The sequence below is a fragment of the Urocampus carinirostris genome, chromosome 3 (genome assembly GCF_059441175.1).
Source record: "Urocampus carinirostris isolate Australia breed hairy pipefish chromosome 3, RoL_Ucar_1.0, whole genome shotgun sequence".
Taxonomy (NCBI): domain Eukaryota; kingdom Metazoa; phylum Chordata; class Actinopteri; order Syngnathiformes; family Syngnathidae; genus Urocampus; species Urocampus carinirostris.
In genome coordinates, this window is record NC_142351.1 from 59199683 (window position 1) to 59226046 (window position 26364).

The 26364-nt window shown below is 39.1% G+C and overlaps 1 protein-coding gene across 4 annotated transcripts in view; it reads left to right on the forward strand.

The window, feature by feature from the left end:
* Positions 1–11666: 11666 nt before the first annotated feature.
* Positions 11667–26364, forward strand: part of zbtb46 (zinc finger and BTB domain containing 46) — a 131324-nt gene continuing 116626 nt past the window's right edge. For 3 of the 4 annotated variants that reach the window (XM_088332754.1, XM_088332755.1, XM_088332751.1), the window contains exon 1: positions 15901–15985. In XM_088332754.1, the coding sequence (XP_088188880.1) occupies positions 15946–15985 (40 nt within the window). In that variant the 5' untranslated portion in view covers positions 15901–15945. Of the gene's footprint in view, positions 11952–15900; positions 15986–26364 lie in introns of those variants that run through there. The other variant, XM_088332753.1, reaches the window with a different exon arrangement.

Sequence of the window (26364 nt, forward strand, 5' to 3'; positions counted from 1 at the left end):
TGCATTGTGTTTCTAATAGACGGAGGGACAGATCAGGGAGGGCGCTCTGAGTTGAGTGGGTGTGACTGTCTTCCTGTGCGACTGTGATAGGCTGGTGTATGCTGTCAATCAAACAGCGGGCGGGTTCTGCCTCCCAACACAAAGCGCCCGCTAGCTTTTAGCGGCTTTTTACTTTGAAAAGAAATTAATCACTTAAATTGTACTCTGATGAAAGTCAGAAGAGTGCAAAGAAATTGTGGTGCATCGGGGATTATTATCTGGTTCAAGAAACGACTGAGGCAGCACCGGGAAGAAGTGGCTCCCCACTACAGCCAAGCTTTGTAGCAACCCTCACAAGCTACCTCTACGGAGTCAGCAATGCTAGATACATTACTAATGAAATGGATGACCTGACACTACAAATTGTGGGAAACTGGTACATTCGGGACTTGTATTTTAATCATCGCAGAGACTTCGCTCAAATCGAGGAGACTGGATGCCAGCACGCTACTAACCCGCCTCTCGATGCTGTACCCACACAGGCGGGGGGGCTTCAATGTCCACGACAGTGTAGCAATGTTCCAAACGTCCCGTTTTTTTTGTGGGGGTCACGGGGTGATAAAGCCGGGGCCACACAGGGGGGAACTGGGGGCTCTTCGCTCATTCCTGAAGCTGCACATGCTTTTGACAAACATCCTCCATTTTCATATTAATTGTATAATGACAATAAAACCATTCAACTGCCATTATGTGTTGTGTGTTATTTTTTTAGATTTATAGTTGTTATTTTGTAACAGTCGTATATTCACTGTTGGTAATTAAGAAATCACGAGGTAATTTTGCTCCTTTGGGGCAAATATGAAGTTGTGATGCTACTTTATGGATTTGAACTTTTTGTGGGTGGTTGTGGTCTCCATTACCTGTGAAAACCGAGGGATCTGTACTGTATTCTGTGTTATTGCATACGTTCATCAAGATGCGGCTAGGTGTAAACCAAGTGAGTTTTGCTGTGGCTCACACCCTGTTGCTTCGAACATCTCATCTCATCTCATCAGCCGTACCGCTTATCCTCATTAGGGTCGCGGGGGGGCTGGAGCCCATCCCAGCCATCTCCGGGCAGTGGGCAGGGGACACCCTGAACTGGTTGCCAGCCAATCGCAGGGCACACAGGGACAGACAACTCATTCGCTCATTCACACCTAGGGACAATTTGGACCGGCCAATTCACCTGAAATGCATGTTTTTGGAACGTGGGAGGAAACCGGAGTGCCCGGAGGAAACCCACGCAAGCACGGGGAGAACATACAAACTCCGCACAGGATGTCTGGAGCTGGATTTGAACCCACGACAGGTTCCCATGACATGAACTGTGCCGCACATGCGCTAACCACTGCGCCGCCGTGCTGCCTGCTTCGAACATGACTTCTGCTATTTATTTTTCTTTCGATCAATTTAAGGCATTTTTTGTTCCACTCAAAATATGTCAGTTTGTTTTAAATCAAATAAATAGTTGGATGAATAAATACATGCAATTTGAAAATATATCGTATTTTTATTCCTTAAAGGCGCTGTACAGATTTTAGAAATGTTTTTATTTGCTGCCGCCATTTCATTTCAGCCTCTGTCAGCTTGTTCATGATACGTTCGAATAAAGTCTTCTTTTTTCATCATTCTAGGGGTTTGGACTTTACTTGAAACATGACTTTTCTTAGGTTTACCATTGTCATGCTATACTTACATATAAACATGATGTCACTCTCAAGCACCCCCCAACCCCCATTCCTCCTACCGAAAGTGTCCTACCCCAAACAAATAGGAGCGGTGGAAAATGAAGCTATTTGAAGTCAGTGGGGGGTTAACCATACCTAATAGAGAACATATTTAACTTCCAATTTATGAATAGTGATTCACTCACTCATTTTCTTTAATTGCATTCGGTATTGAATAATTTAAATGAAATGAAATGAAATGATCTGCATTTATATAGCGCTTTTCAAGTCAATGACTTCCCAAAGCGCTTTACATTGTGCTTCACATTTCCCAATAGCGGCCATGATCTGTGCAGCCATGTAAGGCTGCTAACCTGCTTATTGGGGGTATTGGGGGTTCAGTGTCTTACCCAAGGACACTTCGGCATGTAACACGGACAAGCCGGGATTCGAACTGGGATCCCTTAATCCTAAAACGATCGCTCTACCTCCTGAGCTACTGCCGCCCCCGGCTCCTTATAAAGGCATTATACGTGATTTTTATTTGAGTGTTTTAATAATTAGTTTATTTGGGTTTTTTTTTACAAGTAGGTGTATTTGTCTTAGGTTCTACCACTGGGTTTCCAGACAAACTTAATAAGGCCATGGATGACTTGTTATATTTGAAACTAAGAGGAAAATAGTTTGAAGGATGTTAGAGGGACAGTGAATCTTATTTAGTGTGTCCTGGAGGTCAAAAACCCCATTCATAAAAATTACAATGAAAAAAATAAACATAGTTGATTTAAGTAATGAGCAAAAATACATGAACTATTGTGTAAATCTGCATTCAAAAAATACTCATAGGTCAATAAATTTACATTTATCTGACATATCAAAAGCCTCACCTAAAGTGAACTTACATAATTGTCCGCCTTCTTGATGTTTGTAAAAAAACAAAAATACTCGTTAAAGGCAGGGCACCTTAAGTCTCCATAGTTTGTATACTTCATTGTGCTTTTTAGCGCTCATTTTCGGCTGCACGACACAATACAGCAGCATCTTGTGGTCAAATAATGCACACATTCGTCAATGATTCTCAAGCTCAAAGCCCGAGGGTCAATTGCGAAAATTTTGAGGCCCCTGCCTTAATATCAAAGTTAAAGGGACAGTGTGTATTATTTGACCAAAGAATCTCACTTTATTTGTTTTGCAACCAAAAATGAACACTAAAAATCAAAAGTAAGAATACAAACAACGGCGACTCAAAAGTCACCACAAAGCACCACGCTTCTTAGTTTTTTTTCTAAGCCTTTTTTGTTTTGGGGGTTACCCATAGTAGACATTTTTTATCACTGGGAGGCACTGAACAAGAAAAATTGTACCTTTAAGTCAGTGCTTCTGAATTATTTTCTGTGACGCCCCCCCTCGGAAGAAGAAAGGATCTCGTACAATCTTGATCTTGTTCTTTGTAGGGAATTCTAAACAGTAGATGAGACGGCTTAATGTTTTTATCAGAACTATTTTGTTGAAAGCGCAAAATGCCCCAACCTCACCTAGACCCCAGCTCTGGTGGCCTCCAAGTAAATTGTGTCTGATCCCCCTGCTTTAAGTTTTATTAATAAATCACACATTGATGTTTGAAATTAAAGATGTTCAGGTTAGGATTTTATATCATTTTTGCCTACTTTTTGTTATGTTTGAAAAACTTGAATACAATACACATATATAACACACTCTTTGTTTCCAGGCTTTATTTCACATAACTTGTCCGACTATAAAATTAACAATACATCTGTTGATATGTTGATTTGCATCCATAGAATGGAAAAGTTATATTGTAAAAAATATTTTTTACGAATGAAGATTATTTGTAAAAAAAAAAAAAAAAGAGAGACGAGAGGACTGGCTAGTTTTGCCGCTGAGACTGAATTTGCATCACGGTAAGGAGGCAAACATGGCGGCGCTGCCTTGCAAAGTGACCAAAGACCAGGGATACTAGGTCCGACGAAATAACAACCAGAGAGTCGGAGGGTGCTCGGTGAGTGCCGTAAAAGAAGTGTGGAATTTTCAAAATGCCGAGCAGGGACAAGTAACTTTAGGAAATCATAAAGTCACTCGGCTTTATCCATTCATTATTTGCACCGCTTATCTTCAGTAGGGTCACTGGGGTGCTGGAGCCCATCCCAGCTATCTTCGGGCAGTGGGCAGGGGACACCCTGAACTGGTTGCCAGCCAGTCGCAAGGCACATAGAGACAGACAACTCACTCCCTCATTAACACCTAGGGACAATTTGGACCAGCCGATTAACCTGACATGGATGTTTTTGGAATGTGGGAGGAAACCGGTGTGCCTGCAGGAAACCCACGCAAGCACGGGGAGAACATGCAAACTCCACACAGGAGGTTCGATCTCATGACCTCAGAACTGTGCCCCACTCGGCTTTATGATGGACACAATGGATATAGTTACCAAACAACAAAATACAATCATGACTTTAATGGCTGAAATCAAAGATCTAAAAAACGAAAACACGGAGAAGGACAAGAAGGATTCATGCGCTAGAAGGACGTGTAGCAGAACTTGACCAGTACACCAGGATCAATGACATTATTATGACCGGTGATGAAAAGGTTACTAGACAAGAATCAACAATGGAATATATTTACTAACAAGTTGGAACTGAAGAGACTATTGTATCAATCTATGAGAACACAACTGGAATGCTATATATGGTACAAATGATGTGAATGGTGCGTTTGACATATTTTTGGAAATATTCACCAACAAGTATAACAAAAACTGTCCAATGAGACAAACTAATATCAAGTATACATCTGTAAAGCATCCATGGATAACTAAGGGTTTATAAAATGCTTGTAAGAAGAAAAACACCTTATATAGAAAATTGATTAATTAAACGAATCCCGATATAAAACGTATAAAAACAAATTGACAGGAATAATAAGAGCGAGCAAGAAATTATATTATATTTATTACACAATAACAATAGTAATATTAAAGGTATTTGGGATATATTAAATAGTATAATAAAAGGAAAGAACGTAAGTAATGCATATCCAAACTATTTTATTGATAAGAACAGTGAAAATTATAATTTAAATCAAATTGTGGAGAATTTCAATAGTTTTTTTTGTAAATATTGGACAACAGCTAGCTGCAAATGTCCTAGAGTGCAGTAGTAAGCGATTTGAGTCGCTGATAAAAATCCACCCCAAGACCATGTTTTTATCTGCGGTTACGGAATCAGAGATCTTAGACGTGGTAAACAACTGTAAAAATAAAATGTCTATGGATTGTTTTGACATCGATATGGTACTTGTTAAGCAAATTATAAATAGAATTGTGAAACCATTAACATACATATGTAATCAATCATTTCTAACAGGCAAATTTCTAAATCAAATGAAAATTGCAAAAGTTATTGATTGTTATTGATGCAGTAGAAAAAATCACCCATAGCAAAGAAAAAAAGAGATACGCAGTTGAGGTATTTATTGACTTAAAAAAGCATTTGAACCATTAATCATAATATACTATTAAAAAAACTGGAAAGATATGGAATCAGGGGCAGTGCTTTGCAATGGATTGTTATTTGACGGGGAGGAAGCAATATGTGAAAATGGGAGCGTTGTCATCTGAATACTTGGACATCTGTTGTGGAGTACCACAGGGTTCCATCTTTAAATTTAAATTAAAAACAAAGTAATATTCTTTGGTAATTGCAAGGAAAATCAAGATTTAGAAGTAAAAATGGATGTTGCTGCAAAAGACACTGTGTCAGAAATTACGTTTGTAGGGGTCATAATAGACAATAAATTAACACACATCAGACTGTCACAGTTGCCATGGCGCCCAATTAGCCCCACCTGTGTGGCGCCAGCTGCGGCTCTCTCTTACTTTGTCGGTCCGTCAACGAACTTCTGCCCTACAAGACGTGGGTTTCGACTCCTGTCCCTGTTGGTATTTCCTGTACGGTATTGTTCCCGTTAATTTTGTCCTGTTTAAGATCGGTTTTCAGTCTAGTTTCCGTCTAGTTTTGTCCTGTTTATTATTTTCTCCAGATTTTGTTCCCGTTTAGTTTGTCCTGTTTATTTTCATTATCTTGATTCATTATCTATCCTGTCTGTCCCGTCCTGTCCGGTATCGACCCCATCTGTCTGATATCAACTCGGGCAATTGGAATCGATCTCTTCGGTCTCTGGCTTCCTGTCTTTCCATGCCAGACCACTGCCTAATGTGCATGACTCCCCATTTCCCGTAAAATAAAAGGCTTGTGTGAGAACGTCACGCGTTTGGGTCCTGATCCTGTTCTGGTTCTTGACACAGACACATACAAACTAAGGTATCTAAAAGCATTTCAATAATTAATAAAGCCAAATTCCTTTTAAACTATAATGCATTGTATTTATTATTTTGTTCTCTAGTTTTTCCATACTTAGCATATTGTGCAGAAGTCTGGGGCAATAATTACAAAAGTTCACTACAGCCCCTTTTCATCCAACAAAAATGTGCAATTAGAATAATACACAGGGTATGAGGATCATACTAGTATTTTATTCCTGCAGTCCAAATTATTAAAATTGGATAATTTAGTCAAATCTTTCACTTCACAACTTCTATTTAAGGTCAACAAAAACATAGTGCCAGAAAACATCCAAAAATTATTCACTCGGAAAGAGGGAAATTATAACTTAAGGGGCTGTAGTAAATTCAAAATCCTAAAGGTGAGAACCACCAGGAAAAGTATGTGTGTGTCTGTGTGTGGAGTCAAACTTTGGAACAATTTACAATACGAGATCAAACAATGTCCAACTATTCACGTGTTCAAATTTAAATAAAAAAAAAACATTACTGGAAGAATACATAGATCAAGAAAATGGGGTATGAGTGATACTAGAGATTAGAAATACTCTGTTTACAACTATAGTTAACCTTTTTGTTATTGTTACTATTATTATATCATTATTACTATTGTTGTTATTATCATTGGTGTCACAATGATATTTAGTGACTAGTAGCATTATAACATTAATAGATGGGTACTACGATGATTAGTGTATAAAATATGTGACTATTGTTATTATTATAATTATTGATATCTGACCTATGTAATATGGATATCCGTGAGATTTTGTTATATTCAGACACAAAAGACGAGCGTTCTGTAAAATGTAATTGATAGGGAAGATGAAGGGGTAGGGTAAATAAGCGTCTGCTTCTTACTACCCCTTTTTGAACATTTTATGTTAACATTATTTTGGTTGTTGAGTCATTGTTTTTGTCCTGTTTTTATTTTATAATGTTTGAAATAAAGTTTTCATTCAGTCATTCGTTAAAAAGAGCTGAATGGAATCTGGAACTTGTGGCTTGTGTCAGTATTCTAGCCTCTATTAAACTCCTTATATTGCTTGTGTGAGTACCTACATTTCTTAGACACGCAAGAATAAACGTATTTTTTTCATCTGTCTTTGAGTTTAGTTTGCCGCTTAGACGACACTTGAAAAAATCCTCTTAATTACACAATTTTATGCTACTCTAACAAATAAAACAAAACAATGACATTGCTCTCCACCCCATGCACTGGGCCGCTTAAGAAATATAGTCTCAAAGTTAACTCAACTGGCTTGTTTGCTGTAGAGTTGTGATGTTATTGAAGGAACACAATTCTTTCAAAATAAAGAATTCCATTAAATAAAACATATGAGCTGAGCTCTGAAACAGGCAGTGATTGCACTGAAGAGTGATTGCATACTGTTTATTTCTGCTTGGAGTTAGGTGATTGTGATTTTGGTATAATTTTGTCCAGCGAGCTCCCCATTAGTGTCGGAGCCGCCGAGGGCTTTCCTAGTTTGTTGCTCTCTGTTGGCGCTCGTTGGCTACCTAATGTATGTTGTTTGGCCATCTAGCCCCTTGGTTTACTCCTTGTCGGCTACAAAAAAAAATTTCTATGTAGCCATTGACGCTTTTTGTTGTTTGTACACGGTAAGCCTAGCTGCTCGCTGCGTCTTTATTACATCGGATTGCACAGCGTTATTGCGGGTTTTGCCGTGTTCCTTGATATGTTTGTTCCCGGCTGACCCCGCATTTTTCGCTGTTGTTGTCACATATTGTCATTGTTAGTTCCCGGTTAGCTGGCTGCTAACTGCATTTTTTTTTTGCTCGGCAAGCCACGCTGTGGCCAGTTCCAGTTAGCCCCTCGTTGGCAGCACTTTGTGTGTGTGTTCTTTTTTTTTTTTGCCAGGGAGCCCCTTTGTGGAGGAAAAGGAAATCAAAAAGTCACTCGGCTTTATCCATCCATTATCTGCACCGCTTATACTCAGTAGGGTCGCAGGGGTGCTGGAGCCCATCCCAGCTATCTTCAGGCAGTGGGCAGGGGACACCCTGAACTGGTTGCCAGGCAGTCGCAATGAGGATACATATATATATATATATATATATATATATATATATATATATATATATATATATATATATATATATATGTTAAAAAAATTGCAGATACAGTGCATCCGGAAAGTATTCACAACGCCTCACTTTTTCCACATTTTGTTATGTTACAGCCTCATTCCAAATTGTATTAATTTAATCTCTTATCTAAAAATTCTACACAAAATACTCCATTATGACAATGTGAAAAAGTTTTTTTTTTTTAACTTTTTTTGAACTTATTAAAAATAGAAAACTAAGAAATCACATTTACATAAGTATTCACAGCCTTTGCCATGAAGCTCAAAATTGAGCTCAGGTGCATCTTTTTTCCACTGATCATCCTTGAGATCTTTCTACAGCTTAATTGGAGTCCACCTGCAGTAAATTCAGTTGATTGGACATGATTTGGAAAGGCACACACCTGTCTATATAAGGTCCCACAGTTGAGTGTGCATGTCAGAGCACAAACACCAGCGATCGGGGAAGAAGGGCCTTAGTCAGGGAGGTGACCAAGAACCCGATGGTCACTCTGTCAGAGCTCCAGCGTTCCTCTGTGGAGAGAGGAGAGCCTTCCAGAAGGACAACCATCTCTGCAGCAATCCACCAATCAGGCCTGTATGGTAGAGTGGCCAGACGAAAGCCACTTCTTAGTAAAAGGAACATGGAAGCCCGTCTGGAATTTGCCAAAAAGCACCTGAATGACTCTCAGACCATGAGAAACAAAATTGTCTGGTCTGATGAGACAAAGATTGAACTCTTTGGTGTGAATGCCAGGCGCCATGTTTGGAGGAAACCAGGCACCGCTCATCACCAGGCCAATACCATCCCTACAGTGAAGCATGGTGGTGGCAGCATCATGCTGTGGGGATGTTTTTCAGCAGCAGGAACTGGCAGACTAGTCAGGGTAGAAGGAAAAATGAATGCAGCAATATATAGAGATATCCTGAATGAAAACCTGCTCCAGAGCGCTCTTGACCTCAGGCTGAGGCGAAGGTTCATTTTTCAGCAGGACAACGACCCAAAGCACACAGCCAAGATCTCAAAAGATTGGCTTCAGAACCACTCCGTGAATGTCCTGGAGTGGCCCAGCCAGAGTCCAGACTTGAATCCGATCGAACATCTCTGGAGAGATCTGAAAATGGCTGTGCACAAACGTCTCCCATCCAACCTGATTGAGCTTGAGACTTATTGCAAAGAAGAATGGGCAACACTGCCTAAAGATAGGTGTGCTAAACATGTGGGATCATATTCAAAAAGACTTGAGGCTGTATTTCCTACCAAAGGTGGATCAACAAAGTATTAAGCAAAGGCTGTGAATACTTATGTAAATGTGATTTCTTAGTTTTCTATTTTTAATAAATTCAAAAAAGTAAAAAAAAAACTTTTTCACATTGTCATAATGGAGTATTTTGTGTAGAATTTTGAGATAAGAGATTAAATTAATACAATTTGGAATGAGGCTGTAACATAACAAAATGTGGAAAAAGTGAAGCGCTGTGAATACTTTCCGGATGCACTGTATGTTGTGATAGTCCTAATAAATAGGTAACAAGATAAAATTCAACTTTTTTTTTTTGTATGATTCATCCAAAGTTCATTTAAACAGTTTTCAAAATTGAAATTGGGGAGTATACATCAAAAAAAAAGTCCCAGAGACCCACAAAAAATAAAAAAACAAAAACAAAATAATAAATTCCTGGATAAGGAGATGATAAAAATATACACAATGTATTATGGTTTTAGTGTATCTTACAGATGATTTGAAACACGGGTTGCCACCAGCCCTCTGACATGGGCTGTTAACTGACAACTAACACAAGAGGAGGGTTAAGAATTTAGCATTACTTGTAATGTCATCATTTACTTTTAAATTGCATCTTTTAATTTTAATGTACAAATGGCTGAGATCACTTTTTCTATCTGATATGTATACTGTACCAGGCTTGGTGAGTAACGGAATACATCTAACACTGTTATGTAATAAGAATAAAAAAAAGTTTACAGTTGGCCTTCATGGAAGAGTGTCCATAAAAAATATTGTTTAAAATTTGCCACAAGCCATTTGGAAGACACCCCAAACATGTAGAAGAAGGTGCTCTGGTCAGATGAGACCAAAATCCAACTTTTTGGCAACAATGCAAGACGTTATGTTTGGCGTAAAAGCAGCACAGCTCATCACCCTCAACACACCATCCCCACAGTCAAACATGGTGGTGGCAGGATCATGGTTTGGGCCTGCTTTTCTTCAGCGGGGACAAGGAAGATTTGAGAGAGGGACATTTTTTCTTGATTTTGGTTCCAGCTGGTCATTAGGGTGGAAGGCACTCCTTTCTCTCTCTCTCGCTCAGCCCAGTCTGTGCCAAAGGTAAAAACGACGATATCCTTATCGCTTGAAGTATTTTGTGACTGTTTTACAGAAGAACTCTGCTTGCACCTTGTTTTAAACCATTATTTTTTTGTTACATGCGTAAAGATTATATTATTTTATGTACATACATATGGCCATGGGCAGCACGGCGGCGCAGTGGTTAGCGCGTGTGCGGCACAGTTCTAAGGTCTTGGGAACCTCCTGTGTGGGTTCAAATCCAGCTACCGGACTTACTGTGCGGAGTTTGTATGTTCTCCCCGTGCTTGCGTGGGTTTCCTCCGGGCACTCCGGTTTCCTCCCACATTCCAAAGACATGCATTTCAGGTGGATTGGCCGGTCCAAATTGTCCCCAGGTGTGAATGAGCGAGCGAGTTGTCTGTCCCTGTGTGCCCTGCGATTGGCCGGCAACCAGTTCAGGGTGTCCCCTGCCCACTGCCCGATGATTGCTGGGATGGGCTCCAGCACCCCCGCGACCCTACTGAGGATAAGCGGTGCAGCTAATGAGATGAGACTTATGGTCATTGTTTTAGAGTTCTGGAACACACCCCAAAAAAAACCTACAAAACCCACACGCATCCCGCTGTTTGTTTTTTTGTAATTTCTTCCCTGTTTTTAAGCACGCTTGACTCACCTCGTTCTATCTTTTTTTGTACATGGTTATAAAGTATTTCATTTTAAGTATATACAGTACATAAGGTAAATAATGTACCTTTCTTTAGCACACTCTTCTTGACACTCATCTTCCTTTTTTTCTAGGTTACATTGTTCATTTATCTTGAACAAAATGTAGAAAGTTTGTTTGCATTAAGTTTACTATCATATTTGGTGTTGGAGTAATCCAAAAGTATCAAGTCAAGTCAAGTCATTTTTATTTGTATAGCCCTAAATCACGAAGAGTCTCAAAGGGCTTACGTCCAACGTAATCCAATTACATTACTTTAAGATTATTGTATTTGGATTATGTTACTGATAATATTTCAACAGGTAAATTGTAACATCTAGGAGTAATCTTCCCAAGCCTGTACTGTACATATCCATGATGGTCATGATGATGATGATTAAATAGTTGGCAGCTCAAAGATGGTGTGCGGGGGAGAAAGAGTGAGAGAGAGAGGTGAGGGGGAGGTAAGAGTGAGTATAATGTGGAGAGGTGAGGGAAGGGGGCGCAAGGGGGAGGTTCCTCGAAGCAAAACAGGGAAAAGCAGAGGAGGGCGAGCAAAAAAAAAGAGCGGTTGTGGAGAGTGGGAGAAAACACGAGGAATTAAGACACGCATCGGAGAGGTGGGCGCTTTCCGAGTGGACGTCTCCCCCACTATCTCCCCCCCTCGTCGCTCCCCACTCTCCCCCACCCCGTGCATCATCCTCCCCTTCCGCGTCGGGGCTGTCACACACCTCATCGGACTCGGAGGGGAGCGAAAACCGCCACGCAGCCCGGAGCACATACATCCACATGGGGTAACAGGTACGTCTCACTCGCCCCTCTTTTTTTCCTTTTGTTTCCGCCACAAGCGGCTTTCAAAGACACGCAGCTTGTCTGGTGTCTGTGTTGCTGCTAAGAGTTGCAAGTCGTCCACGCGGCGACTCGAATGGTCTTTTCCTGGAAATGTAAACGCCGTGATGACGGTGGATTTCCATGCGTGGCTCTGTGAGCTCGCGGCGGCAATAAAGTACCTGTTGGCTCGTTGGTGGATCAAAACGAAACACTTGCCGAGAATTGAACGAAACGCGCACGTGTGAGTCTTTGGTGTGTTTTGACTTTTCTGGGGGAAAGTTTGCTGCTTCTCGCGGTTGCTGACAGGTCGGCTAGATGGCCAAACAACACCGGCAACGAGCCTCCTCTGGCTGGCCTCGCGTAACCTCTGTGGGTTCTGCTGCTTCCTACTCCTCCCTTTTTCTTTTTGTTCGTCTTATTGTCGTTTTATCTTTAATATGTTCTTGTTCTTTTTCTTCATCAGCTTCTTCTGATACCATTTCGTTCTCTCGTTCCTCTTCTCGTCTTTTTCTAATTTTAAATGTAGTTTTTGTCCTTTTTGTCTTCCACCATGTCCTCCCCCTTGCTCAGGGGTCAGGAACCTTTTTGATCCAAGGAGCCCTAAAAGCAAAAAATGTTTTTAAAAGAAATTGAGAGAGCCACATCATATATATTCAGACAAAATTGAAAAAAAAACTGCCAAAAACGCTCTCTAGACAAAAGCTTATTCTTCAGCACATTTCATCTCACTGTTGTGCCATTTGATGATTTAATCAAATGTATGAAATGATAACAATGCCAAATCCTGTGTCCCAAATCAATGTAAAAATGCCATTTACAATTTGTCTTCCACCTTCAGTTAAGAGTGTTGAGGCAGTTTTTTTCCATGAAATTTGTCTTTAATAACAGTTTCAAAACAATGTGCATGCAAAGTTCTTTTGTAAAAATGTCACAAATTACTGCAAACGATAAGTATATCGTCATATTCACTTTTGGTGTAGACTGCACTGAGAGAGAGAGAGAAAATGAAAAAGAGAGAGAGAGAAAGAGAGAGAGAGAGAGAGAGAGAGAAAAAAAAATGAAAGAGAGTGAGAGAAAATGAAAAAAAAGAGAGAGAGAGCAAAAATGAAAAAGAGAGAGAGAGAAAAAAAAATGAAAAAGAGAGAGAGAGAAAAAAATGAAAAAGAGAGAGAGAGAGAGAGAGAAAAAAATGAAAGAGAGAGAGAGAGAGAGAGAAAGAGAAACAAATGAAAAAGAGAGAGAGAAAGAGAAACAAATGAAAAAGAGAGAGAGAGAGAAAGAGAGAGAGAGAGAGAGAAACAAATGAAAAAGAGAGAGAGAGAATGATAAATAAAGAGAGAGAGAGAGAAGGATGGAAGTGCCTTGCAGTGTGTGCAGGGATCCGCCCACCTGCACTGGTCACCCAATCAAAGTCGTTTGCCAGCGTTTTTATTTATCAGTTTAAATGGTTTCTATTTGAACTTCTGCTTTAAGTTGCTTCGGCTTTATATGGACCAAAATCGGGATAAAATCACTTGACTTTGGAACGCCACAGAGAGATGTGCAATAGTTACATTTTATTTCGGAGCCATACGTACTCATGAAAAGAGCCATATATGGTCTCACCCTCTTTCCCCTTACTCCTTCATCTTATTGCAATTCTAACCAGTTTTTCCTTCTCGTCCTTTTCTTTCTCTTTCTCCTTCTTATCCTTGATGGCTTCATTTTATTATTATTCTTGTTCTTTTTCTTTTTCTCCTTAACTTTTTTCTTGCTTTTCCTGTCATTTTTTCCTCTTGCTTTTCTTCTTATCATATTTTAGTTCTGCTTAATATCAATCTTCTTGTCTTTCTTGTCATCATCCCTTTCTCCTCTTCGTTATTGTTCTTTTTCTCCCTCTCCTTGTTGTTCTTCTTCTCGTCTCTGTTCTTCTAATTTTTCTCTATGTTCCTCTTCTCTTCCTTTTTCTTATTCTTATTGTCATTCATGTCCTTTTTTGTTTTTTTGCCCCTCTTCTTTCAACCCTCCTTCCTTTTTATCAGTTTGTTCCCAAACTTTTTAATTTTTTGGTCCTTATTATTGTCCTACTTGTCCTTTTTTCTGTCTTGTCCTTCCTCTTTTTGTCCTTCTTCTTCTTGAACGTCTTTTTTCTCATTTTCTTTTGTCTTATTTCTTTTTCTCTTACTTACATTTTCTTCTTGTCCCTTGGCTCTTCTTTTCCTCCTTTTCATTGTCTTCCCTACAACAGGTGGGCGCGGGTGGGTTCCATCCTCTATTTTCCACCCTCTGGCTGAAATGCATTTCTTTTATTTGCATTCCACTATTAAGTGATTCATCTCCATGGGGACTACATGGCTGGATTAGAAAAGACATATTATTTGTAATAAATAAGTATGAATCTGATTTATATTTAAAGATTTGACATCATCATTGTTTGTCAGAATTTAAGAACAATTTTACTTGTGCATGAGAAAGTGAAGCATGAAAACCCGCTGTGGTTAATGGTAGAATACAATTAGTACGACTATAAGTAGTTTCCGGATCATTTTTATTTTATTTCTGTTTTAGAAAAATGTAATCTGCATGACGAAAGCATGACCAACTTGGGTGCCGAGTTGCCTAACTTGTCTGTGTGTTTGGGCATTTGGGTTGGCCATGGTCCAAAAAATGTTGTCTGTTTTTTGCTATTTTGTTCCCCTTTTATTTTCCTCGTTATTGTATGTGTTTGTCTTGCTGTCGGTCACCCCTCTTGGGGGATATGACCATGGTAGATAGATAGATAGATAGATAGTAATTTGCTATACAACTATTTTTTGTTTTTGTCATGATTGAAGTACTTGTTTCTGGATGTAAGTTCAATTCTCATATATAACTTTCCTGGGTGGAGTAGGCAATGTCTCTTTTGCAGTCCTCCTAAAGAGTTCCAGTGTCATTTTGCTAATGAGGTATTAGGAAATATTTTTGGCTACTTCTGAGGTCTTTGGGGCTAATCTTGCTAATACCTATTAGTATTTTGGGGATCAATACTCATAAATTATTGCAAAATGGATTCTGTGATAACAATTTAGCTCTTGGAAGCTAAAAAAAATTAGGAAGAGTCTATTAACTTCAAAAACAATTCAGAATGTGCACACATAAGGCATTCACTATACGATCATTAAAAGGTTAATTGTTCAGTTTGTCTGTTCATCATTTTGGCGACCAATTAATTGGTTATAACAAAATCCTGGTTCACTAAAACATAGCTGTATTCAAAATACGTATTTAAAAAAAACACATTCATCATTGCAGCACAGCAGCGCAGTGGTTAGTTCTGTGGTCATGGGATCAAACCTTCCTGTGTTGAGTTTGCATGTTCTCCCCGTGCTTGCGTGGGTTTCCTCCGAGGACTCTGGTTTCTTCCCACATTCCAAATACATGCATGTCAGGTTAATTGGTCGGTCCAAATTGTCCTTAGGCGACTAGCTGGCAACCTGTTCACGGTGTCCCCTGCCCAGTGCCCGAAGATTGCTGGGATGGGGTCCAGCACCCCGTGACCCTACTGAGAATAAGCAGTGCAGATGATGTATGGATGGACGTTCATCATCAAAATATTGATTTGGCCTATAATTTTACATACAATAGACTAGAGCGGCAACAAAGAATTGATGAAATCGATTAAAAGCGTTGGCAACGAATCAGTGCATCGATGCGTTGTGTTGCGCGATTATTGCGTCACTTGATACGTCGAAGAGTCAGTGACGTCACACGCAGCGCGATTGGGCAAGCATAACAAAACAAGATGGAGTGCGAACTAGGAGGCTATTTTCAAGGGGTGTGGTAAATTAAACTCATCGAACATGACAGACACGGAGAAAACAGTTCGACCGAAATCTGCAAAAGTGTGGGAGCACTTCACACTTCACAAAACAAAAAAGTGCTTGAGAAAGTGAGAAACTGATATGGCACGGGAGGACCTCGATGAGGCAGTAATCAAAACCAAAACATGGAGTCACTGACGAGGATGAAGCGAGCTCTAAAGAAGGGTAAGCCGCTACATTATCTGTTTTTATTTTTTTTATTTTTTTGCGTTTTTAAGTGTGATAACGTAAACTTTATCTCTGGTAGCTATATGATGTTAGCGTTTGCTTGTTAGCTGATTAATGACCGTGTTTTTGTGTGTGTGTGTGTGTGTGTGTGTGTATGTGTGTGTGTTTGTAGGTGGTGTGAAATACTTTTTATTTCAGTTAAATCCCCTTAAGCAGTGTTTAATTGTGCTTTATAAAAAAAACTTCACTTGCACACAATGGTGTTCAAAGTTTAAGATTAAGCACAATGTTTTACTTTTCTGGTAAAGTCTGAGTGATTATTGCGTCCTTGTAAATTGTGTCATAATACATACTATACTTTCTCCTCTCATTTGAAAACAGCAAACATTGACAAACTTATAATGAGAAGGAGACACGCCACAGCAAACAGCTGTCTTCATTGAGAGCATCCTCAACATGATCTTCATTGAATACTCACATTATTGCATTGCAATGCAAAGTTCTTAAAGAAGGAAGAATGAATGAGTGAGTTAGTGAGCAAGGGTTATAGTGGTTACTTTTAGCTTGTTAATGTTGAAAATCATGTTACTAAGTTTTCAGATTTGCATTTATTTTTTGTTTTATTGTTTAAAATGGTATAATATTGTGTTTTGTGCACTATTTTCTTATTTGTCCACACAATTTCAATATTTGAATAAAGAAGAGGCAATGAATGTTTTTTTTTAAACCGATTGTCTAATAATCAAATAAATAATTGTCAGATTGATTGATTATTAAAATAATCGTTAGTTGCAGCCCCGCAATAGACACAAATGATGAATTTTCATTTCTATAAATAAGATGATCGGGTCCCCATTCCCCCCTACAGTAAAAAAATAATAGTTTTTAAGACTTATACACTTTAAATCAATAATTTATTATATTTTTACACATTCAATCAATGTAACATTTGCAAAATATTGTCCCTTATCAAACTAATTTGAAATAAACATAAAATTAATTCAAAATAAGAGTTTTAGCAATTACCCGAGATCAAAATACTAGGCTGGCCCTACTGAAGCTGAGAAAATTCTGGAGGATACTGTCTTTTCCATGAAACCAGACAGGATACCAGCTCTTTTACACCTTCACTGCCCGCTTAGCCTCAGGAAGGAACATTTGATTAAAAAAAGAAATTCAGAACTTAAAAAATGAGTTAGACTTGAGACTTGCTTTTTTGACATACTAAGACACTTATGGTGGGCCGGATCCGCCCTGCGGACCCTGTGTTTGACATTGCTGTTGTCAGTGCACCAGAACAATAATGCTATAAAAGATAGAGGCAACACCGAGTGGCGTGGAGTATAGCTCTATGTTGTCTGTGCAGGAGTTTGTCAATTATTGTAGAACATTTGTAATTTTTTCCCGGCCAAATCAATCCGATAATCGTTGATGAGCTTTGAGACGAGGAAAGGGCCCAGAGAAAGCAGTTTAACAGCAACTAACTGGATTTTTGGATTAAAGACTATTGGGTGATTTCCCTAATTGTCTTAAGGCCTGCTGGATTTGCGTGTTTATTGTTACGAGTTCCGGTTTCATACGTTAAGCCGGTGGTTTTCAACTGGTGTCCCTTCATGACCCACAATAGCACCTTAATTACAAGACCCATATCAAGAAAATAATTCCAGTTGTCAAATTTATCAATTGCAAGGATTGTGCATTTTAAAGCAGATATACAATTATATATTGATCCTTTTATTTTTTTCAAACCATCTAATGACCCTCAAAAACACTATGATATTAAGTACTGTATTTACACTTATATAAGCCTACATTGAAAATATGCTAACCCCTAAAATTGCTTCAAAATAGACACTTACTAAAAGAAATTCACCCATGAATAACGCGTGTACGTAAACAACGATAATTATCTGATTATGTAGATGATAAAGATTAAAATGCTGGTAAAAAGCTAAAAAAACAATATTTTTAAACAACTTCATGTACTTCCTAGCAGGGCCGCAATGGCAAACACTCTTGCAGTACTTCACAATAATTTTCTTCATCGACTCAAACGTTGTTGTCACGGTTTCACACTTTTCCTCTCCTTATCGCTAGACTTCCTTGTGATCCAATATTATGGGCAGAAAAAAAAGCTAGAAAATCACAATAAAAATCAGATGTGATCGCTTTTTATACGTAATTGGGACAGTGCCAAAGGACTGAACAGGAAAAAGCTCAAGCAAGTTATTATTGCCGTCTACTGTTAAGGAGTGTAATTGAACCTATGTCTTTTCTATTTCACGACCAACTGAAAAGTGGTCTCTACCCACCAGTTGAGAAACACTGCGTTTAGCCAAAGTTTTCTTTCCCATTGGATTCTTTGATTATTGTGTTGTTATATATATATCATTCTTCATCCGTGTATCTGTTAGTTTTATTTGTTCACAATCTTCACTGCACGTGGTCTTGCCGTCACCCGCTTTGGATTCTGTCTCCAGCAATACGCAGTGCTTTTGCCCTAGCAGCCCTCTGCTAACCCTTAAGGTGCTGTTTTTTTGTTTCCGCACAATTGTGTGTATTTGTATGCGTGTGTGTGAGTAAAACAACGCTCTAAACACAGACCAAGACGCCAGTGAGTAGGTGAGTGGAGGAGGGATGCGGGGGCGAGATGGACTGAAAGATGGAAAAAATATTAGCTGCTTGTTGCCAGTAAGATTAAAAGCACTATTCAGTCAGATCCTCGCTCATGAGTGAAACGTCTTATTGAGATGATGATGACGACGAATGAGATTTGAACATGTCTTCTGCTTGGTTCTGGTAAGATGTCAAACCTCTTTGAAATAGTATGCATGGGTTAGGTTTGATTGGTCAATTGAATTTGTCTTCTGTCTGGGATGGATTAGTGTTTCTGTGTAGTAACATGTGCCTATTTCTTGCAAGAATATAATTTTACATACATTTTTTTGTCCAGTTTCCATTTGTTTTCACTCATTGGTCAATCGAAATGATGGAAAAATCCCAAAACATCATCATTTCGAGTTGTTTTTGACATAACAAATACAGGTATAGTTCATGCAATCTTTGTTGCTTTTTTGGTAGCTATGAAACCAGTTACTGCACTAAACCCCACTGTTCAACCTACAAAAGAAATATGTATGCTGCCAGACGAGTACTGTGCTTCACCCTTGTTAATTCTTCCTCATCTTTTCCGCAACCACCTAACTGGCGGCTCTGTGCTTTTGTTTATCCCACAGCTCCCTCTATAGGAATTTGCTACATAACAAAAAACAATATAAACTCATATAACTGGTTCATTCCATCCCGCGATGGCTTCCAGCGAGTTGCAAATGTCGAGAGGGCTTGGCTAGGGAGAAGGTAGGGCTCACCCAAGCTAACTTTGTGAAAAGGGGCTTGTGTATCTCCCTCCTTCACCTTACTATACACTCTGGAGGATTTGGACTTTCTTACCCTCAATTTGCTAGAGTAGGGCGTATAATTGAGGTGGAGGGGAATAATGGGATTTGAGTCATGGACAGAATTCAACCCAAGAAAAAACATTTGACTTGCGCAAGCATAGTTACTTGTGTTTTTTTCTTTCTTTAGAAAAGTGAGTTTGAATGCCCGCTGATTCGTATTCATACACCAGGTTTAGTGGACCTAATCAAACATTTTATACTTTATGTTGGAAAACATTATTGGGAAAACATTTGTGGCTACTTTCCCAAGTGATTCAAACTTCCTTTTCTGAAAACAATTCCTATGCTGTAATTTATGGAGGAATAGATTAATAAAGATATTCTTTTTTCTCAACGTATGAATGTTTTATGAGCGAAAGGATTATGTAGTTTATTATATTTTTCACATGAAACCCGAAACAGTATTTCCCATAAAAGCATTTAGAAAAACTGCCTTTTCAGACACTGGTAAATATTGACAGTCTTAACGGCCAAAATGAAAATAATATATATAATATAATAAATTATTTCTAATTTGTACTGCTTTTGGGCACATGCAGATATTTTTTTTATTTCAAGTTTTCTGGATCTTTTAAAATATAATAATCAAAGAAATACTGATCAATGTTCGGAACCCAATGGGGAATTTTCCTACCTAAATGCACCATGTTGATTTTGAGAGTCGGCACTTGTTTTCTGGGACGTAAGAGTTGGGGGTTCAAATTATCCCTGGGCCATAAAATACTAACGAAAGTCATAACATAAACGATAAATGAAAAGAATGTTTGATAAAAGTCAATAATTTAAATTGTAATTACACCACTCGACCACTGGAGAAAATGGGGTTGCTAATGCTATTAAAACGCAAGTCCCAGACCTAGATTTTGGAGAAAAAGAGGTGACAAGGACCAGCCAATTATTTCACAGGATCACACAGTGGAAGCGAAGGAAGTACATGACGGTCAATAAAGAGACAGAGGATAACACCCAGCATAGCCACTCAAGGCTTACTGAAAGAGTCATACAGTGGAGAGGACCCCCATCTCCAGTTGTTTGAAGATATTTTGGCTACTTATGAGTTTGATTATAACAAAAGAACCAAAGCGCTGACATGCACTGCAAACTTTGCCGACATGTGCCAACCAAGACGGGCAACACCACAAACTTCCATCATTTAAACGGTATCGCCTGCTAGAATACGCTTAAGGGAAATCAATTCAGTCCCAAACAGGTACTAGCGGACAAGCACGGGGCCAGTAACCAACAAACGGCTAGCTAGCATGGCATACATGCGTGTATTTCACACGTATTCATTTTAAAACATTTTAATCGAAGATCATAAATACAAACAATATTGGCATGGAATATTTTTTTTGAAAAGTGTCAATCAACATTTGAATTTGAAGCCATAGTAGGTCATGCCCATTTTCTCAATACAGCACTGAATATATTTGCAACCAGCTCCTCCTTTAAGAAGTATTCACTTGCTTTTGATATTCCTCATTTTTGTGAAATGCTGTGAAATAGTTTGTCACCATGCATCTTTCTTCTTAGATTAAAGATTGGTTCAAGCAGCCAGGGATTTTGTCAACTTTCACTCAGGGACAAAAATTAGACTTAAAATGTAAAAGGAAAAAAAAAAGAAAACAATTGAGATAATTATTGATATTGACGAATAAGAATTCTTTTTCTGGGATAAAATTTGTTGTCATATCTCCCCAAGCCTGGTTCAAATGATCAGGAAGTGTAAATAATCTAAAACTGAGTTTCCTGTGCGGAGTTTGTATGTTCTCCCCGTGCTTGCGTGGGTTTCCTCCGGGCACTCCGGTTTCCTCCCACATTCCAAAAACATGCATTTCCGGTGAATTGGCCGGTCCAAATTGTCCCTAGGTGTGACTGAGCGAGTGAGTTGTCTGTCCCCGTGTGCCCTGTGATTGGCTGGCAACCAGTTCAGGGTGTCCCCTGCCCACTGCCCGATGATTGCTGGGATGGGCTCCAGCACCCCGCGACCCTACTGAGGATAAGCGGTGAAGCTAATGAGATGAGATGAGTTTTGGGATTTGAGCAATGCTGCCTGGCCAGCCTGTTTATGTGTGTAAAAGATGCATACTGCCCCCGTGTGGTGTGGAGGGTAGGTATAACAGGATGCAGCCCACCCTCCTGTGAGTTTTGTTATGGACGGGAAGCAAAGATTTTTTCACGACCACAGAGGGAAACAAAGGAAAGAGTTTAAACGCTCCTTAAAGGCCTGCGTTGTTTTATCTGGCTGCCACTTTCCTCAATGTGATAACTTGTTAACGGGCGCACCTGTCTGGCCACCAAATGAACAGTTTAAGATAACTTTTAAAGGCAATAATGGATCCCTCAGGCGCGGCTCTCAAATGCATTGCACGTCCTACGCCATCTTTGCACTACTTGATTCAAAATTTTGTGCCCGAACGGATTCAGAGTCCGCTGTGTGCTCTGTGCATCCCTTGCCTGCATGACCACTCCAGCTTTTTTAGTTTAGTCGTTCTCAACAGGTCGGACTTTAGGACCCACCATCACACTGTAATGATAAGACGTGACCCAGATGAAGTAAATATTCTCACCTTTGACATTTATTTAATGAAATAACTGTGAAATTTAACCCCTGAACAATCGTTTGAAATTCACCTAAAATCCCAATTCAAAACCAACCCAAAGTGAATTGAATGTTGTTTTTGGACTGGAGAATATGGACAGTTTTGGTCTCTTTTAAAATAACACTCGAAAGTTTTGTCCCAAATTGAAATAATCACTGCAAGTGCTACTAACGTTAAGGAATCCAAGTTTGAACACACAGAAATAGATGGTTTTTATTCTCACATGATGATTTTTTTTGCAGTCACATTGCCTGCAGATGAATGTAGTATGGGCTTCTTAGCCCAAGGCTGGGAAACAGCTGGGACAATAGTATGAAGCCTTACCTGATACCAGGTCAAATTTGATAACAATCTGAAAAACTACACATTGTATTTTACACATTTTTCTAAAGGTATGTCATGGCATTTTCAAAAGTGCCCAATTGGAAATGACCAGTTTACAGATATAAAATCTCTATAACAGTGTATTTTACTTTGGCCAAATTTTAGACCTTTTAAAAGAGTTGTAAATGTTTGCCTTCTCTTTACGGAAGTCAACCACCGATTGTGCACACTTGCGCCTGATACTCACGTGTAAAAATGGATCCCGAGTTGCGTTACGCGCATCTAAATACACATTGTATATATGCATTTATTTATGTTTGGATTTTCATTGGCTGAACAATGTGAATTGTCAGTTGAATCAAACTCCTGGCTGAAGGTTTTTGAGCCAAAGTAAGTAATGTCTGTGGTTTTCCTCAATACAGGCCTTCATAGGCTACTGCAGGCTAAGGATTGTGGAAAAAAGCTGGCAATTGGTCAAGGGTGGTGTCAATCGAACATTTAGAGGCTATCGGCAATATATGTAATCATCTCACGGGCTTGTTTACTTTTAAAAGGTAATTATGGGGCGAAACAAACGGATTACTACAGGTATCATCAAATGATGCAGATATGCCTATAGGCTGATTTTTTTTTCTGTGATGACTACATTTTGAAATGGTCATCATAACTTGAATCCTAAGAGTTTAAGCTTTCCAATGATATTTCTCATGATGTATTTTTTCTACTGGTGACATCATGATGGCACGTCTTTTCTTCTCAACCTGCAAAACCGAAACAACTTCTAGTAATAACATTTCTTTTAATGAAACCCCAAATACTTCACTTCAGTAGCCCTAGCCCTTTTAACAGACTCAACATGCCCATACATGAAAAGAAAAAGTGCAAGTACTGCTATTTTAATTTAAACCGTAATGACCAAGAACAAAGACAACAACAGCTCCTGTGGACATGCACGTGCACACAGGCTGCAAAACACTACCCTGATCCATCCATGGAGAGCCGTTTGTGTATTTGCATGCATGCGTGTGTGTTGGTGTAGAATGGGGGATGTTTCTGTTGAGGATGCGTCAAGCTCACCTGTTCCTAATTGGGGGGGGCGCTTCTGGTGGATGGGTGGTTGGGGAGATGAGCGCACGAGATAGGTGGACAGAGCTGACAGCTGCTACATACACATCCCCCACTGCCTCCCGTCAAGGATTAGAAGCACCTGTATTCACAAAACACTATGGAAAGATAATCTAAACCTGTGTTTCTCAACTGTTGGGTCGGGACTGAATAGAGGCTAATGGACTAATGGCTAGTGGTCATTTACGGTGCCGTGCAAAAGTATTTGCCCCTTTTTTGCGTATTCTTCAATGACAAAAGTTTCAGATCATCAAACCATTTTTAATATCGCACAAAGACATGCAAAGGAAATACAAAATGCTGTTTTTAGATGTTGAGTACATTTTTTAAGGCACAAAAATCAAAACCAAAGTGAAAAATAAATTGCCCCCTGAACCTTATAACAAGTTGGGCCACCTTTGGAACTGATAACCGAAATCAAACCTTTAAGACAATTGGTAATGAGTCTGTACAACAGTTTGGAGCAATTTTGGCCTATTCTTTTTTGCAAAACTGTTATTAATCTGCCTTATTGAAGGGTTTTCTAGCATGAACTGTACGTTTAAGATCATAACACACCCTCTTGATTGGATTTAAATCCAGACATTGACTTGGCCACTCTTGAACGTTCATTTTGTATTTTTGAGTCATTCAGAGATAGACTTGCTGGTGTGTTTTGGATCGTTTTCCTGCTGCATTATCCAAGAGCGATTTAGTTTAAGGGGACAAACTGAAGCCCAGGCGTTCTTCTTCATGATCTTCTGGTAAACACCAGAATTCATTATTCCGTCAACCACAACAAGTTGCCCTGGTCCTGCAGCCCCAGACTATCACACTGCCACAATGCTTTACTGTTGGGATATTTTTTCAATTTTTTTTTTATTTAAGTTGAAAATATTCTACATTTTCTGCTTTAAACTACAGAATCCTTTCATCCGATACATTTTTTTTTTAACTGCGAAGTAATGAACGTGAAGCGGCAAAGTATCAATGGGTCTCTATTTTATTTAATTGCACTAATATTATAACAAACGCCAATCTCTGTCTTTAATACATGTTTACCCTGAAGTGCCATGTGTCTCACCTTGTTGCATACAAAGTTTCAGAATGTCGTTATCAATGCCAATTAAATTGATTCAATTAAAATTCCATTTTAATATTTCACGAGTAGTTGAAACTGTATTAGAAGTGGGGCTTTGACAATCCAGCATGAAAACAAAGTGAAAACAATATGCCAATGTATAAAAATCTCGTAGTTCAAGTTAATGTGATTTCAAATCAATTTCACCTCACAAAACACTGTACATTTTCAACATCTTACCTTATGTTTACTATTATGTGTACAGTAATGCTAATTGTAATTCACCCTGGTCAATCCTGGAAGGGGGATTACCACATGTGAGGTCCTTTCTCAAGGTTTCTCTTTTCTCCTCACACTGAGGTTTTTGAGTTTTCCTTGCCCGCATGCTGGTTTAAGATCAGGTAATTGTGTAATTTTGTAACTGTAATCCTGTGCAGTCCTTTGAGACATTTTTGTGATTAAGGGCTATATAAATAAATTTGACTTGACTTGACTTGACTTGTACCAGGTAGGTCGGGACAATATGACAAAAAATGTTATCACGATAAAATATTTCATATTGGTCAATATCGCTAATAAGCACAATAGTTATCCCATCTTTTTCCTTTTACATTTTAAGTCTAAATTTTCCCCGAGTGAAATTTTACAAAATCTGATGCTGTTAAAACCATTCTTTAATGTTAGAACAAAGACGCATGGTGACAGACTATTAGACAACATTTAACGAATATCCATCCATTATCTGAACCTCTTATCCTCAGTAGGGTCGCGGGGAAGTCACGAATGTAAAGAACATTAATCAAGTGAATACCTTCTCAGAGGGGAAGCTGTTTGCAGGGAGACACAGGTAGCGCCATGCTACCTGGCACTCTCGTGGAAAGTGTATTTTCATTGGCCCTCATTAAACGTCTGCTAGCTTTCGTTTGTGGCTGAATTGTTTTTCCATCAGTGGATTCTAATGGTCAATACAGTTTTAAATGGTGGGATAATTTTGTCATGTTGTCTTTCTTGGTCGGCAAAGTTTGCAGTGCACTTCACCACTTTGTTTTTATTTTTAACCCCTAACCCTAAGTAGCCAGAATACCTCCAAACAACTGAAGATGGGGGCCTCTCCTACCCATAACTATTTCAGCATGTTTTTAGTGGGTATGCTGGCTGTTATCCTCTGTGTCTTTATCGCTCAGTTCGACCATGTTGTAGTCCTTCCACTTTTATTGTATGAGCCACTATTCCTGCAAAATGATTGGCTGGTTCCCGTCTTCTTCATCGTCTCCTGAATGCTCGTCTGGATCTTACGTTTTCCTTGCATTACTGCCCACATTTTCTCCTGTGTTCAGGAGGTGTAATTTCAGTTTAAATGATCGACTTTTATCAAACGTTTCTATGATTTATCATGGCAAAAATTATATGACTATAATTATCGTTAATGTTTTATCGCCCAGGCCTAACTTCGGGTGTCTTTGAATGGTCTGGAACATGGCAGACGCACGGAAGGCATCCTCTGGATAATCACCGGGCAGGCATGAAGGCCAGCGGACAGACAAATACACAAGCATTAAAACGTACACACTCGTCTTTAGTGCTGCACATAAAGATGATAAAGATTTCTCTAGCACGTGTACAATTAAGTGTAGATGGTTGATAAAAGAATCCCAAACTCGCCCCCGCAACCCCTAAAAAAGTATGTGCTTGTTAGTTGATATTTTCGAGGCGAGTGAGCTCGTCTTTCATGAGCATTTGATGAAAAATAGAGTGGCTTTGAGCAAATATGTCTTCAGAAAAGGTCTGCTAGCCTCAGGCCGTGAC